We start from the raw sequence: 18,027 nt of genomic DNA on the forward strand, positions 1-18,027 counted from the left end.
TATTTAACCTGGAGTATGAGGACTTCCATCACAGATTTACTGGCAACCAGACAGCTTTCACGGCGTCTTCTCCGATACCACATTTATCTAAACTTCAGCCTTCTCTAGTACAGCATTGCAAACCAAGAAAGGTCAAAGCTTAGGTGACTTTTACCCTAAAATCTCTACTACATAGATCAGATCTGAACTGAAAAGCATATAGTAGGAGAGATCTGAAGAAACAAGTTAAGTACTAGTAAAAATAATAATAATTTAAATCAATAACTGATCTATAAATCTGACATTATGAAACGCATGAAAATTAAGACAATGGCTAAAGAGAGGTGAGCCTTATGGAGTCCTGTCTGCTTTACCATCCACCTCCACTAATAAAATCTGTCTCTATTAATGTGGCTCTTATGACCTTGCCTAACCATCTGGCACTGGTCCCAGGGGTGACGACTGCATGACGCTGGCTTGCAGCCACTGACTTCTGGACACACTTCAAAAGCTGTAACAGTCATTTTGTTACTCTCTTTCTGACTGGGTGTCCGTTGCTCTGTCTAAGCTCATTCTCAGTTCATTTAGTGTCCTGTGCTCTGTCTCGGTACACGCCTTGTGTATTACTTTCACAATGCCTCTTAACAATATTGTCTAAGAGAAGAAAAGTTTGTCTTAATCCATTGCATCCTAGAAGGGTTGGTAAAGAAAAGACTGTTCTGGACTTGAACAGCACCCAAAACTAATTTTAGAAAAAGGCCTGCACTCAAACGCAAGGCAAGGTTAAATCCATATAGTGTGGGTTGATACTGCACATTTGAGAGCTCTTGATAAGGTGTTGTCTGACCTATATCCCCTCCTCCATGTATTTTTCTTCTTTTCTTCTATATTTTGCTGCCAAACTCTGCAGAGTGGCAGGACAGCTGCAGGCTCTCACATACTCCACTCCTCCTCTTCATTCCCCTCATCCTCCTTCCTTCTCATTCTTCCACTATTCATGTCGTTAGCCTCCTCCTGCACTGGGCTTCAGGCTCAGGTCCCACTCAGCACAACCCCCAACCCCTCCCCTGAGCCTTCACAGCTTCCTTTTCCCCTGTTTTAAGAACTCAGAAGGAGAGCTTCCCTTCAAAACTAACAAAAAAAAATGCCCGAAAGGTAAGCACAGATCAAAGTCTGCAGCCAAAGAGACAGCACTTAATCTATAATAAGATGCAAAATGCATTTACAGTCTATCATGAAAGCGGTGACAACTGGATGTCTGAAATCATTAAATGCACAGCACAATAAATCAGCTGTGCCTTTCAATGCAAGCTGAGCCACATGGTCGCCTTGGAGCAAGAGGGGCCGCCTATTAAACTGGAAACGTGATGACAGAAAAACATGCGGAAAAATGGGGAGACAATCGGCACAAGGTCTAAAATAAGAAAGTCCAACGTGACAACAATGTGTGCAAAGTCTGTGGATGGAGAACTGAATCGTTGTTTTATCAGGCAATAACACTACTATGTCTGACTTTCTAGCAAATGTGGTGGAGAGCGGCAGCTAGCTTAGCAGAAAAACAGAATTGACCATTTGTTTTTGTGTGTGTTTGAGAATTTATTTGCCCAAGTTCTATTTACAGGGACTTACTAAATTCATCTTATACTTGCTCTTGCAAGCATGTGGACCCATTGGGTTGCATGCTGCACAAAGCTAGGCCCTCTGCAGCAGCACCAGCAGCATTCCATCATAGATTTACTTGCAACTTGGCAACCAAAGAAGTGTCTTGGTATCCTACATCTCTCTGAAAAAGACTTGTAGTGGTGTTCAGGCACACTGGCCTCGGGGAAAGACTTGGACATTAACACAAATTCATCTTGTTTGTTCAGTCTCTGCTATTCTTTGTCTGGCAGTTAGTAAAGAGCGTAAAAAAAAAAAAAAACACAAGCATGCAAGTTCAGAAGCGAGGCAAAGAAAATGCTGTGCATGAATAGCCGTTCACATGATTTCATTAGGCGAGGTAATTACATGGGTGAGCGTGTATTTACCATGTCGAGTTCCTGGGAGACTCGTCGTTTGCGTAGCTCCTCCATGCGGTCGTTGACGTCACTAAAGCAGGTATTGTAGTACTCAGAGTATTCCTGTGCAAGGTCATCTATGTTGCCCAGAGAACCATCCTGAGGAGAAGAAGAGGCATAGTTTTAGCCAGAATACTAAAACCACTAAAACCACTGATAATTTCGCTGACAATGCTCCCACTGGAAAAACTCTTTGCATGAATTATGAACACTCAACTGCTTTGTTTCGATTTACTTTCTGCACTTGGTCTTTCCTTTCCACGCTTTCATATAACTGCACTTCACAATATTCCACCAGTACTGCAGGGAAAGGAAAAAGCCTAAACGAGTTAGCACACTGCGTGACATTCACATCCCCTCAAAACTTTGTATAACCAATGTAACATACACTTACAATTAGTGGCAAATAGAAGTTAACTAGGATGCATTTTTGTATGCCTAACACAGACATTCCCTCTCACTCCTACGCAGTTTTGGATAAACTAAATATTTTCTTGGATAAGTAGAAACAATATTATTCTTTATATGCATTCTTCTTAGCGATGCCACTAATTTCAAAGTGTCAACTACCGTTCAAACTGAGACCACGCTGCGGCAAACTACGCCACACAAACAAAAAAAACCTAAAAATACCCCCGGTAAAAGGGCTTTAGGCCCATTTATTCATTCTTATCAGGTTCCATTCAGTGTCACTGGCAGGCCTTGGTTTGTTCCTGGGTTTTTGTCTTTATTTCAAGATGCCCTTTACCTCCTCAGACATTCACCAAGCTCCAACCCAAACACACTTTTTCCGGCAAGCTTCAGTTTACATTAGCACAGTTCCTGCCTTTGTGAGGAAGATCTGTTTAGGAATAATGGAGGAAGTTCTGCTCCAAACATTAAAGAGCTTACCAAAAAGAAGATAACACTATGAGGTAGTCGAGCACATTTTAAATTCAGGTTTTATTGAAATGCGTAGCTGAACATAAACTGTCAACATAAAGGGGCCGGTTATAAAGCAATCTATGAAGTTAATTAGGGTGACTTGTGTTTATGTCGGCCCACCTTTCAGATTTAGAATATCTTAATTATTTTCTCAAGGCTTAAAAAAAAAGGAAGAAAAAAAGCACTTAAATATTAATTACTTTCTTGAATTAAGTCATTGATATTTCTTTGCAGGACATAAAGCAACTTTTGTATAACTTTTGTGGGAGAGAAGCTCATCTCCTGCGTCTTGCCTTGGTTAAAATCTAGGCCATTCTGGCAGCGATGGCCCACAGTTGAATATTCATCAGTGTTGATCTAATCTGTGCCAGGCAGACAGCTAGCATTGAGTCACTGTGCAGGGTCCAAACAGTCTCCCTCAGTCTCTGTCTTTCTCAACTGGACTCCCTATCTGGGTGCCAGGCCACAAATGAATGGATCACTGTGAGTAAGGTGTCACACGCACACCCGTGCATACACACACAGGTCTTCTTCAGACCTAGGTGTCTAGTCGGGGAGAACACACATTAGTATGCGCACACATTGCATGCTGGGGATTTCAAAAGCATCAGACCAAAACAAACTGAGTTAAGCCAATCACAAACACAGCTCGGTGAGACAGAGTTATGATTTATTAATTGTAAGATGAGCACATTACTGAAAATAAAACAACAAAAAACACACAATTGCTTTGTCTCAAATGCACACTTTGGCTTGCTGTGATCTGTCCTCCCAGCATTTTTTCTTGAGAAATCCTGTTTTGGCCAGACATGTGGTTTGAGCTGACTGAGGATCCCAGTGGAAACACTCCCCAAGCAGACACATGTTTTCGCCTTCATTCCTCACATTGACTGAAAGCGCACACTCATTAGAGAATGCCAAAATGTTACAATCAGACATCAAGACTGTGCACATATATTTGCAACATCCAGATAGAAAGACTAATGCCCGTTTTAAAGTTGCACAAATCATTTTTTTAGACGACGACTCCAATTTATTTTTAAACAGTGATGGATTTTTCTTTTTTCTTTTTGCAGAAGAATTATTTACGTTTTCAAGTCTTTTGTCTCCACTTGCAGTACTATCTCTCAGCTGTGGACAGGTAAAGCTGCATATATTTTGATGTTTTCAGATAGACTGCTAAAACAGCCCCCCCCCCCCCCAAGCCCCGTGTGTGTGCAGAGATGACTGAGATTCCTCTGATTCACCAGTGGGATTACCTCATAGGCGCTCGACACAGCTGAACCTCGAGCCTTCACTTCCACCGTCACTTTGTACAGTGACACATTCACATGTTCTGTTGTATAATGACTCCAGATGCTTTTGGGTGAATCACAGCCTTAAGAAAAGGTAAACCAGCTGTTTTCTCATAATGGCTGGTCATGTCATCGCACGAACAAGTGCTTTGTCCACATTTTAGAGTAAATCTGTCAAAGTGGAAGTGAAAATGTGGTAGTATTGTTTGGAAATTTGGCAGGAGGGTAGGCATTGATGCTGGAAAAGGGATAGTCTGTGGATTACAAACCAGGGCAGCTGTTTGGTGAGAAGAGAATAAAACCGCTGTAATCTGATAACAGAGATCCTTCATTTGGTAAGAGACTCTAACGCATAAGTCATTATGTAACCTAAAACAAAACAGGCTCTGTTGGCAATAAGTCTCAAAAGATCCTTACTGTAAAATGCTTACTCTGAAGCCGCTTTACATGCGCACATATAGAACTATAAACACATCTAGTTTCATGACTGTGTGCCGATGTACGTGATGTAACAGCTACTCCACCCTCGATGTGAAGGAGGCCAACTCCCCATTTAAACTTGAACAATAGCAACAATAGTCGTACCAAAAACTCCACCCAAGCAAGAATGGGTGAGGTCGCTTGTATGAAATCAGAGTAAAGAGTGTGCAAGTGTCACAAAAGCTCATCATTCCATTACGATGGGTACTTCTAATTTCAAGATGAAAAATTTCCGTTTTGTTTAAAAAAAAACAAAATTAACAAATCACTTGTTTGTGTGAAGACCACTGCAAATTAATGGCTGACATGTTGCGCCACCATCAAAATAGAAATTAACAGCGCTTATTAATGCTGAATGATTTGCGGTACCTAAAGTTCCTTTACAATTGCTTCAAAAGAGATGATTTACATCTATGGCAGAAATAAAAATGAAGTCAATATGTATTTCTACACAAATCACGTATAATCTGCTTTATTTTAGATATTAAAAAGTAAAGATATACATGCATATGCTTTGTATGCAAAGGTTGCACAGGGAAGGGAAACAGCATGAAGGTTTAGTAGCCTCGGGTCAATTGGCCATGGAATTCCTTGCATTCTTACTGACACAGGGTTCCTCTACAGACATTCAGAAAGTCAATTTGGAGAAGCATCACTTTAATCATGAGGCATGCCTGTGCGCTAAACTTCAGCAGCTTCAATTTCAGGCTCTTTTTTTTAAATCATGAATTTATTGCCAAAAAATAAAGTAATATGATTACAAAATATATATATTGACATGCACCCCCACTGTTACATTATGAAAATGAAACCAAGTAAGCGCTTTATACTCAAGTAACCAACATCAAGCACATATTAAATATAGTATTTTAAATTAAATATGATATAAATCTGGAGAGGAAATTCCCCAGGATTTAACACTTTTGCTTGAGCGTTTCATATAACAGAATACATAAAGGGCTGATCAGTCCTTTCAAAAGAGGCAGTGCACTGTTGAAGTGACAGTTTCTTTAAGAGGGAAAAGTCAAAACTATGTGAAAGGCACCCAATGAAGGTAATTCACACAACTAGCATGCAAGGCACTGATAACTTGCAACCTTGGGAACATCTGCTCAAAAGCGCTTTCTTGGTATATCGGTGACATGAGAAGAATATCTGCTAAGGCTGGAGCTTCACTCAGTTTATCTTCTTCACATCATGTTACAGAATATCTAAACAAAAGCTTGCTTGGTTTATTAGCTGAAGAAAAGCCAGTATATAATACGTAAAAAAAAATCAAATATTTTTGTTCTGTTTCAACCTTTAACGTCAAATTCCTCCATTTATCATACCGGTGTTTAGTTTTACATGGGCTGAATAGAAGTGTAGATGGTATTAACCATTGTTACAATCACGCCCTTGTGTCTACCCATTTTGTGTGTTCGAGAACAATGACAATGGATGACAAAAGAGCCGTCTGATGTAATGCTAGAAGGTTAGCAGCGTGATCACTTTCACTTGCTAAGCAAACTCAGGACAGGACTGGCAGACTGAAACTGCTGCCAGCTGGGTTGCATTGTGGTGCACTGTACTAATGTTTTTATAAGTGAATCTCTTGAGTCACCAACACTAACAATACATCACCTCTCCAATAGTCCAAACATCATAAGATAAATTAGCCAGTTGTTACTACATCCATCAATCTACTTAGTTCCTCAAACGCCTCCATAAACTAATCCCGCCCTGCTTCTCTGGATTAATACCATTCTATTGGTAACAAATAACATGAAAGAGAACATGCCATCTGTTAACAGTATAACACAAAATATACATTTGACAAAAAACTATTTGATAAAAACATCACTGGGTGTTGCATCAGCCGGCTGCAATTCTTACAAATGTTAAAAGTGCTGCAGGTGAGCACGAAACAAATCCCCAAACCAGGAGACATCTGACTAAAAGTTGGCCTTCAGTCCAGTAGAGGAAGACTGTTAAGGAGGGTAAGGCCAGGGGCCACAACTCAGTCTTTTAGAGAGCTTCCTCAGGATATCCGTGGCTTGAGCAGAACAGTACTCTGCCATCGCAGCAGAGGAAACCTGCCAGATCTCCGAGTGACCTCAATAATGAGTCTGGTCAGGGAGGGGTAGCAAAGGAGAAGTGACCAGAGTTGGACTTGGCACCAATAGACTAAATCCAGCTATTATAGACTGTGTTGAGAACACTGTTGGCAAAGACAAACTGGCCCAGCTAACCATGCTTTAAGTGAAAGCAGACAACTGAAGGACATGCTGCCACTATGTATAAAATGCTATGTGGGAGGAAGCACCTAGGGGTCACATCATCCAGCCATATATTTCCCAGACACAATCAATAATCACGTCTCAAGAGCAGAATCACATTCTTAGGTTTAAAGATGGAGCACTGTCTCCTACATAATCAGTTTTCCAAATGGACAAACTACCACCCACACTGTGTAAAACACCACAAAACTCCTTTCAAAAGACAACAAGGACTCCCTGCAGGCAAATAAAATATTACCACGGCTGTGGATTCAGATGGCCTTTCAAGCAAAAAACAGAGGAGAAATTTCTGGAGAGAAGGAAAGAGGGAGTGACTGTCAGCTGTCCAGGTTAGTGAGCATACCTTCCTATACGGTGAGGGGGTACAATTGAAAGCTTGCCTTAGGCCACTGCATATCTGAAATCTCTGTTCTGTCTCTCCTCTACATAAGCAGCAGTGAAGCAGCAGTTATTCCAGTTAAAGTCAAATCCCACAGGATATTTCCCAAATGGGATCCAATGAAAAGGAACTGAAATCTAGACCGCCTCCGTACAAATTCATAAAGCACATTTGTGTTTAAACTCAGATTAATTTAAAAGCTAGTGAAGTTCTGTTCTGAGGGACACCCCCATATCTCCAGACGTGGGGCGGGCCAAGCAGAAGCAAATTCCCTTTTCAGACATGTGTAAATCCAACCACTTAAAACAATTCACAGCTCCTACGCCACACTGTCCTAAACTGCCTTTGAGTTTTAATTACTTCAAGAGCTATTTACTGAGCTTAAACCGCACATAAATGAATGGCTTTCTAAGGTATTCTTATTAAACACATTGCACCACACGTCACTGTGGATGGTTAACCTCAGAGACGGGAAAATATAAAGCAGATTGAAACAGCATTTGATTTACAGTTAAAGCATTATGAAAACCTATTTTCAAAGGACAAACACTTTGCTGTGGAGCATTTTGGTGTTTATCTGAACGGTTGCTTAAAGTTTAAGAGTACTTTCCAAGTTTGGTATGTGTGCTGAAACATACGGTAATCTGTGGAAGATGGAGAACAGTAAGAAGTCTGACCAGATCTTTATCATGATAGAAAACTATCTCTAAAGAGGTATTTAGGCCTGTTTCCACGTGCAAAGACCAAAGATCAGGCACATGTGCAACAGTGAGCTAAGTTGGGTCAACAAGCTAAGACCAAATCCCAATTCAAAGGGCAAGCTCTCAAGCAAAACAAAAGGCATTGAAATCCATAGTGGGTTGGTTATATATAGCATCCATTTTGCTGAAGGAGAGCGCGGTGTTCATTGTGTTCAGAATCTCACGATGTGTTTAGAGATATGAGCGTGAGCAAAGTGTTAAGCTCAAGGTTCCCCGTGAAATGATTTAGTTAAATGTTAACAATTTAGAAATGTTTTCCAATACGTAAAGAAACACTGTAGTTAAGTGCAGCATTCTAAACGAGCAGAAACTGAATCATGTAAGCAAATTAAACAAAAGCAAAGAAATACTGGCCTGGAATGAAGGGACATTTCTGTTTAAGTTTGCAGAACAAACAAAGTAATATCTCATAGCCCTACGCGCCAGATGTTATGTTATGTTCGTTCTTTTCTTTCATCACGGTCGTTAAATCAGTTATGGGCTTGCCGATTCTGCTAAAGACACTAGTTTTCAGAAGCTGGAGGAGGCCAATCTACATTCGTTCACATTTCTGAAATTTCTTGCACAGCAAAATAGGAAAATAAGATGATCTAAAACGACAAACTAATATGGGAAAAAACAGCAACAAAGCTGAGGTCAGTGACATTGGGTTGTTTCTTTGTTGTTCTTTTTCAGTGTCCTTCAGGCTGTTTCTTCATTAGATGGCCAACTACTTGGAATTCAAGGTAAAAAAAACAAAACAAAAACAACAATGTTGTCAAAAAAAAACAAAAAAAAAAACAAAAAAAAAAAACTTTCCAAGGATAGGATTTTATTTTCACTGTTATCGTGTTTGAAGCAATCTGGGGGGGTGGGGGGGGGGGAGACTTCAAAATGATGGTAAAACATTGGAGTGTATGCAATGCACTTTAGCAAAACTTGTTGCTTTTCCCTGTATGCGTGATTCCATTCAAGGTGAAAAAACCAACAAAAGAGAGCAGCCTATCAGACATATGCCTCCAGAGGCAATAAATCTAGATAAATTGCGTGGCTGGGAGCCAGGTCTAGTGTCAGCATTCTCCTTCCCCATATACACACAGTTCTGTACACCATACACACATCCTCAGTATCAGACCAAAGGGACTCCAGTGTCAATAGATAACAGATCTATTACATCCCATGTAGGCAGTAAAATAAAGAATGCATTGAAAGCCACACAAAACATTGCTTCAGGAATTTGGTTTCCTCAACACAGAACAACTCTGAAGTGATAACGATTTCAAAGCATAAACCTGTAACATACACTAAACTTCACTTGAATGAGATAACAGCAGTTTACAAAGACAACAGGAATCTCAAAACTATATAACCCATAAAGGGTAACTTTTCGGTGCATAACACACCACACACAATCAACTCCTGTTTGCTTTGATCTCGGACTGACTTGGCTGTATGAGCTCATCATTGGCAGCCTAGAGCCAACTCCAGTAGAATACAAGGCTACACGCAGAGCACCGATGGATTTGGAACATGGGCCTGTTGGAGAGAGCTGATGCGTAATTTGCATACGCCTATAATTCGGCGAAACAAACACTCATTTCGCAATACAAGTGTTAAAGGAAACAATTTCAGTTAGTTGGGAGTCTGTGATGTCAACCAATTATCACGTCACCCCTCCCCCCCAAACTTACCAGCATCCCCATAACGTCCGACCACAGTTGGGAGAAACTGTCGGAAGCAGCAGCGCTATCTGCCTGAGGCTCATCGGAAGGCGCACCGGTCCCCTGATCACCTTCCATAATGTTAGAAAACTTTGTTCAGAGTCACACCAGTATTTTGTAGCTTGCTTCCAAGCCCACAGGCAGGAACCTTAATCCCCAGCAGTAAACAAGATATCGGTGCCAAGGCTGTTTCACAGACAGTTGCCCTTGACGCACTGGTGAAATGCTCCAGCATTGCTTGGCACGATTTGAAGTTTAGTGCGCAAACTGCGTCCCGACATGTTTAGCAAAACTCCGAGAGAGAGACCAAAGGTAAAGAAAGTCGGCCTTGAATTATGTAAACCCACACCCGGTCATTCGTCTGAAAACTCTCAAGCGCGGTGTCCCCTGCTCCACAGTCTGCAATGCACGGATCCGGTGCCCCAGGGTATAAACCAAACCCCACAACTGAGGAAGAAGAAGTCGTCGAAATGGGGCAAAAGTTTCCGAAAAGTTCACAAAATCCCCCAGTAAGTGTCACAAAACTTTCAACACTGCAACAGAGAGCACACTCAATCGTATTTCCATTAAAAATTCGAGTGAGAGAACGCCCGGAACACACAGCAAAGCCTCCAAACAAGGCGCCTCCCCCTCTCTTCACCCCTGCTCCTCTCACTCCCTCACTCTCCTTCCCCCTACACACCCCTCCCAGCATCAGGAGTACAATGTCCCGGAATTAGCGCACACTAGTGACCAATTATTCACATGATCGATACATTTTTCCCTCCAAATGAGTCTGTTGCATTTGATTGAGTAACCAACTTCACTGTAACCTTAAAAACAGACTTTGTTTAACCCTCCCCTCAATTTTCAATCATCTGCTAGTCACTGACAACTTTGCAATGCCCAGTTAATAATCATTTTTATCTGTCTATTGCTTTCTGTGAATATATTTGAATCTAGACTTTAGAGTTTTGCTAAAACTGAGTTCATTTAAGGGATTCGGTCAGAGAAATCGCTTTAATCACATGCTGACATGCCTTCCACCAATACATCTCTGCAGCCTAGTGAATAGGGAACGTGAACAAAGCACATTCTCCACACAATTGTTAGAAAAACAAAAAAGCCTATGGGAAAAAAATGTTTTTAAGAGGTTCATGCATGTGGTGCCCTATGCCCTCGTAAATCTGTACAAAACGCTGGACAATGACACCGAAACACTAGACTTTTATTGAACCATAAGATTCTAACTTGATTTACATATAGTCCAACAGCTATGTGATTTTTTTTTCTTTTTTTGTGCCGCAGATGCTATTTGAATAAAAGTGGGAGAGAGATACTTTATGCATAAGCATGAAATTGCACAGCTACCCTGTCTGATCAGCTGTTTGTTATGCTCTACCAGCAGGCAGGCTTCTCTTTTGTAATGAAGTCCTGAAACACTCTGGCTCTCCCTGTTGTTGTCAAGAGCATATTTTCTATGAGCAGCTACAGCTGCCAGAAATAACGGAAATTAAGAGTAAAATTGAAATTTTCAGTTCACACTAAGCTCCAATCCCTGTAGTTTCAAGTCAGCATAAAATGCTGCCTTAGCTGCTGTTTACCACATAACTCTGCCACACCAGGACAAATTTATTCAAAAGCAGCATAACCAAAGATGAGATAGCAGACAGAAAATTTGTCAACCCCACAATCTTTTGCGCAAACATGAAAACAGTTACACAATAATCCATAAAGCTGCAGTTTTGCTTCGAGAACTGCTGTCAATTATGCAAAAGGCTCCCAGATTTTACTTTGTTTATAAGCTGTTTATTACATATCAGTAAGGCCTTCCCCAAACTGCAGTGTCTTCTTTTAATCATCATATCATTATCAAAAAACAGTTGAGACTGTGGTCCTTGAAAGTGATTAAAAGCAGCAGATACAAAAAAAGAGGATATCAAGATGTTGATAAGCAGGTCATCTACCAACTGGAAGGTTGGCAGTTCAATTCCTGGCTCAGATAGCCTGCATGTTGAAATATCCTTGGACTAGATACTAAACCACAAGTTGTCCGTGATGTATCCATCAGAGTTGGTGTGTGAATGTTCGGCAAAGAGCTTAGGCATGGAAAAAAGTAACTGTATGAATGTTTGTGTGAAAGGGTGAAAGAGGCTTGTGATAAGAAAGCACTTTTGGTGCTCAAACTGAGTAGAAAAGTGATATATAAGTAGAGTCCATTCAAGTCCACAGGATTAAGACTAAAGGTCTGTTACACAAGATTAAAAAGTAATCTGTGAAATGATTTCAGTCTAGACTAAAATGTTGGACTCCACAACACAGCACTGTTTGTGTAGCTAAAAAAAAGAATTTGATTTTGCTGCTCTTCTGGGACTGTTAATTCCTTTATATACAATATCGCGGTTTTAAATTTGTGTCGGTGAGCAATGGCTTTGGATGAGTGGCAGCTGCTCAACAGTGTCCTGCTTACAGTCTAAACACACAGAACACACGTTCAAACAAGAGCAGCTTTGTTGGATGACATGCTGAAAGTGCGGGGCTCTGCACTACTGACTCGTATTTGTAACCTTGGGGTGGCAGCAGCAGCAGCAAGTGGCAGGACTACTAGTGTTTATAATGGCATTGCGTCATTGCTCTGCCCATCAGCTCTCCTTTGTTGCTACAGAATGCTAACTATGTTTGATTTGTAGGTGTGATTTCAGAGCACCACCCTGATTTCCCTATTATTTTCAGTTGGATTGAGCTCTTTGGAGTCATGCCCTTAAACACACAGACACACAAGCGCACATATCGCTCAGTATGTACAAACACATGCTGGAACTCCCTTTACTCAAAGACAAGAAAGTGCGACCCCCACCTGGAGTTGCTGCAAACAGAGGGGTCAAACTACTAATGAGAGGAGGGCATCTGTTGACTTATCAAACACTGCTGGTGTGTTGTCTCTGTGTGTAGCTGCCGAGTTTTACTCTTTTCACACTAACCACTATTCAAGGTGTCATGTTGCCAGACAAGAGGAAATAAAACTTACTTCGCAGATGCTAATTGCACATGTTAACAGTCTTTTCTCTCTCGACAGGCTCTTTGGAAAAGATTCAGAGTGAACATTTGGTCAGAAATGAGGATAAAATGTGTAACATATGAACGTGCAGAGGATACACCTGCAAGCAATTCACGGTGGAAATCTGTTGAGAGGAATGGAAGAATGTATTTGATGGTTCTCAAAATATATAGATGGCTCCGTCAGGAAAAGGGTGATGTCATGAACATAAATTGCTCAGATAGCATATTTTGAACAGACCTCTTGAAAGCCTTGGGGCTTGACTGTGATTGATCGGTGTCAATTGCTGTACTTATGTCGACATCTTCCCCGTCTTTCATCTTTTCCCATGTTTTAATTCTCAGTAATAATCATTTTAATATCTTATTAAACCTCATTTTAATATTATTTTCTGATCCTGGTGAATTGTGGCACAGTTAGAAAATTGCACCGTCACTAGGATTTAATTTACATTAGGAATCCTGAAACTCAGTTCTTCATGTGTGTGAGATTATTTGCTGATTGTTTGCTTATTAGCAGAAGCTGGTCAGGGCTAATAGTCTGACAACTAAAACACTGCCTAAAATGTTTACTTTCCAAATAAGAAATACCCTTATTCGTGCTTTGTACTCTATAAATTGCCCCAAATTACCTTAAATTAAAGCATGATTAGGGCTTAGAACTAGACATTATGATGAGAATGGGACCAATACTGCTAAAAAAGTTCCACTTTCTGGAAAGAGAATCACGTGTCCTGCAGCTATCAATACAGGCATGAATTGAGAGACTCATATACAAAAGTTCTCATTCGCCATGGTGAAAAACAGACAGCATGTCTAAACAAACTCACAGGAGATGAGAGGAATCATTGCGACTCGGCTGAAAGTACGTAACTGTAATAAGTACAGAACTGCTGAAAAGTCTAGGTTAAGATAGGTCATCGCTTTTTCCACTTTCAACACCGAGTTGTTAGGATTCCTCAGTGGAGTGATGAAGAGAGGAATAAGGGATGGAGACGGCAGCTCTAAGGAAGGAATGAAGATAGACAAAAAAAGAATGCATATCATGTTAAAGCAAAGCAGGGCTGGACCTCCGCTGATAGCGAGTGTGACCCTTCCTGGAGGTCACTAGACCTCGGGGCTTTAAAAATAGCTCCACAGGGAGTCACAAACCCCACTGGCAGGGTGGGGACAGATGTTCATAAATATGGTGGAAAGACATTAAGGCCACCATACTTGAGTGATGCCACAGATGACAAAATAATAATTACATGTATATTCTGTTAGATCAAAAAGAATATGATTACTCAGTTTACAGCTTTCATCTTTTCAGAATTAAAGGTATAAATCAGTAAAAGTCTGGTGACATTTTGTTAGTTTTGCCCTTCTAAAACAGGCTGGAACGCATAAAAATCAGCTCTTCATAAAGCAATTAGTGGAGCCGACAGGATGACATCCAGTCCTGTTATACGAGCATGACATGACTCATCATCACCTCTTCTCACCCTGCACTGCTATATTTTCCTCCTTTGTTCAAGTTAACGTATTTAAGTTTACACTCAAAGCTAATTGGATCCAAAGTCTTGAACCCTTATCCCTTAGCTCTCAGGCTGCTTTCTCTTGATAAATAATTGGGATCAAGATTTTCGCATCATTAATTCTTCTTAGTCGATGGGTCAAAGGCCTGACAGTCCCTTGGCATTTTCTGTGAGCTGTTCAGAATGTGAACGTTTGCCTTTCCTATTTATCGGTGTGTGTGTGTGTGTGTGTGCATATACATGCATGCTTATGTGCATTTCAATGTACAAAAAAAAAATGTGTGCGTGAGATGAACAGAGAGGCAGGCCAGCCCCAGTGTGCTTCACATGCACGTGAGAGTTATCATGCAGACATGCGATAACTCCCACACAGACCCAATTAGCATGACAACTAATTACTGTTTCCTTGGTCCCCTCCCTCAGCTAAGCTAACTCATTAAATTAAATCAACACTCTGGTCTGAAAACAATGCTTTGAGGGAGTAATAATGATCGCCTGCCACTTGCTATTTATGTGTTCTAGGTATTACTTTTCATAGGGCGGTCAACCATAACACTGGAGCCTTTTGAAAGCTGAGAAAATGTTAGCTTCAAATATCAACACAGGAATTACCTCTGGGCTAGAGTGAGGCAGAAAGCAGAAAGAAAGAGGATGACAGCTGAGAGTGTGTGAAATAAGCACACCGAGTGATATGCATGGGCAACAGGGAGAATACTGAGAACAACAACAAACAGATATAGAAAAAAAAAAAGGAGATGGTCTGCCTGGGGTATGAGGCGCATGTGATAACCAGCTGTGCATAGCATTGAGCACACTGGGAAAAAAAAAAAAACTTCTCAGAAGACTCATACAGTGTCTGGTATGTCAGTAAAAACAGTCTGGATAGTGCTGTCAAAAAAATGCCAACTCTGTACACACAGATCCTACTGGATAATATTATGTGCTTTAATGAGATGCAGGAATTCAGGGAAAAGGAGAAAGTTTGTGTCACTGAGATGTGGAAAGAAGAAAAAGTCTGGAATGAAGCAGGAAGTTCTCAGTGTTACAACATGACCTTCTAACACTGTTGATAAAAAAGGAAAAAAAGACAAAGCATTTTCTTTGGAATCGCTCTTGGTGCTCATTTTTCCCCCTCCTCATGTTTCATTTAAGGGAATTAAGTTGTAAGACTCCCGCCACTTAAGCATGCATACCACTGAAAATGTCTACACGATAAATAATATCACCGATGGCCACATGCATATGCGAGTAGCATTCGCAAGTCTTCATCCATGCTTTCAGTAATGCACTTGCAATTGCAGGCCCCTTTACTGTGCTTTGTGTAATATAAAAACAAAGCATATTTCCGCTAAGCCCCGGATTCCCACATTCTCCATGCAGTGCAAGCCTCTGTGGCCATGTGGTAGCTGATTAAGTTACGCCATTGTGCGTGTGTGACTGAGATTCCAGCGCGTTTTAATCAGGCCCGACTGAAAGGACAGATGTTGTTTTTGATGTGAGCGAATTCCAAAAGGTACGAGCAGCACAGAGCAGCCGGTGTTTAGCGTGCGTGAGCTTAGTGATCATTTGGATGTATGTATGTGGGAAAGACTAAAGGCCATGGAAGAAGAGTGTGCTGCATCTGTGTCAAAATGGTGTCCGCAGGAGTGCTGGGAAAAAAGTAAGCTAGCTTGTTTGAGTCCACGGGTGCAGGTGGAGGCGACGGGCTGGTCTCGCTAGAGATGGAGGTCATGAAGCTCGGCCGGCAGCTGCGTCGGTGTCAGGGTGGCACTGCCAGGGTGACTGCTAATGTCCAGTGAGTCATCTCACTCTGTGTACTGGGGGTCTGCACTAGATGCACTGCGACAGGCTAGTTTTAGAGAATGGGAGAAATCCAGAACTGACCACAAAGTCCCACAAAAGAAATTATACTTGTGCTGACGTATCACTATGCAAATATATACATGTACACAAATGATTAAAATTAAATAACTTTAGAATAAACATTTTCAGCAAATATTTTCATCAGTGCAGTTTTATAATAAATTATACTAGACTGATATGAGTACAGCCACAGGGTGTCATTCACTGTCTACATGGATGCTTGTTAACTGTTATCTGGTGGGCAACTACTTTAACGTCTATAATGTGTATAATGAATTGAGGCAAAATAAAAAGGACGTTTCATTAAATATAAATACTTTGACATGATTTTTTGAAATTGAATTCCTCACATTTGTTAGATTTATTAAAACTTAAAAAAACAACTTTCACCCTCTTCATATTCTTCCACGTGCCTTTATGCGAGAGTGAATATGGGACGTAGTGGGTCCCCCTGCTGTTGCCTTATATATTTACAAGCCACAGTGCGCATGCCCTCCTCGCCCTCTCCTCCATGCAAGACACTGGACTGTTAAATGCTCTTGCACATATTTTTATGTCAAATCAGCCAGGCTGCCATATGTTAGCCTCAAAGCTAGATACAGTAAAAATAGGCTTGGCCCCCAATGTTATTAATGACCATGTGTGCTGTGAACACGCTGCATAATTATCCCCTGCAGTTTTATCCAAAAATCAGTTTTATAGTACTGGCTTCAGGTTTATGGGACTCAAATACACACTGAGGAGCAGAGACATGCATGCACACTGAAGCTTACGCAACCAGAGAGGGGAAACGATAACATAGCTTTTCCTTTACTATACAAATCCAAATGCTAACAAGACAGTAGCCAGTGGGGCTCAATAAAGATTTCATGGGTCTGTCTCTGCTGTGTTTCTCTGCCCAAGTACTCTCACCTGTTGTTGCATCTGATGTTAGTGAGAATTTAAACACCACAGGAAGAACAAATATTGGTCCAACATTCAATTACTGAGCACTGCCTGCAGTGAAATAGATACTTCTTTAAAATCTGGGCTGTAAAAACTAGGTGTGTATTATTTAGAGAGCCCATTTCATGGACCTTTTTCACAGCAACCACTCTGACATGAATTAGGGGAGATGGGAGTTACAAATGAAGGTTCAGGTCCATTTAGATGTGAGCCTTCATTAATGTGATTGGTAATTCTTGCATTTAGTGCATGGCAAAGCAGCTGATGTGAAAAAGGCCTGTTAGTGGAAACTAGAAGACAGAACATTCAGGTCCTGCAGGAGCACAGAGAGACGGCGCTTTTATGTGTATGGCGCGGAGAAGAGTTCCTGTTCTAGAGATGCCACATTATCACACACACACACACACACACACACACACTAACTGTCAAAATAAGAAGCAGCACGCAATCTGCAAATCAAATCTAAAATACCTCAAGCCCAGATTTATCATCTTTTCAGTTAGCTATGCATCACAAGCATTTAGAGCTTCCTTCACTATCCCTCTAGATTTATATCACTTTGCAAGCAGCAAACAGAGATGGCTGACATTTGGTTATGTATTAGATGTTATAATAACTTGTTAGTCAGCCAGCTCCAGGCTGCTGTGGTACACCCTTCTGTAATTACTGTCAGCATTCACGCAGCCATCATATATCTCACACGCACACAACCCGCAGCACACGATCTGTCACACATATTTGGCCATTTGCACATTAAAGGAAAATAAACAGCCATGTTGAAATACATGCTGACTCGCACTGGTGGATGGATA

At 41.0% G+C, this 18,027-nt stretch overlaps 1 protein-coding gene across 12 annotated transcripts in view; it reads right to left on the bottom strand.

The window, feature by feature from the left end:
* Positions 1 to 18,027, bottom strand: part of sash1a (SAM and SH3 domain containing 1a) — a 162,557-nt gene that overhangs the window by 37,462 nt on the left and 107,068 nt on the right. For 8 of the 12 annotated variants that reach the window (XR_003269839.2, XM_080290163.1, XM_026143337.2 and 5 more), the window contains exon 2: positions 2,007 to 2,135. Coding sequence is in view for 11 of the 12 variants with exons in the window: in XM_080290163.1 (XP_080146289.1) it covers positions 2,007 to 2,135 (129 nt within the window). In the remaining variant the exon portion in view is untranslated. Of the gene's footprint in view, positions 1 to 2,006; positions 2,136 to 9,824; positions 10,484 to 18,027 lie in introns of those variants that run through there. The other 4 variants (XM_080290165.1, XM_080290162.1, XM_026143341.2 and 1 more) reach the window with 1 other exon arrangement.

Source organism: Astatotilapia calliptera, chromosome 15 (genome assembly GCF_964374335.1).
Source record: "Astatotilapia calliptera chromosome 15, fAstCal68.1, whole genome shotgun sequence".
NCBI lineage: Eukaryota > Metazoa > Chordata > Actinopteri > Cichliformes > Cichlidae > Astatotilapia > Astatotilapia calliptera.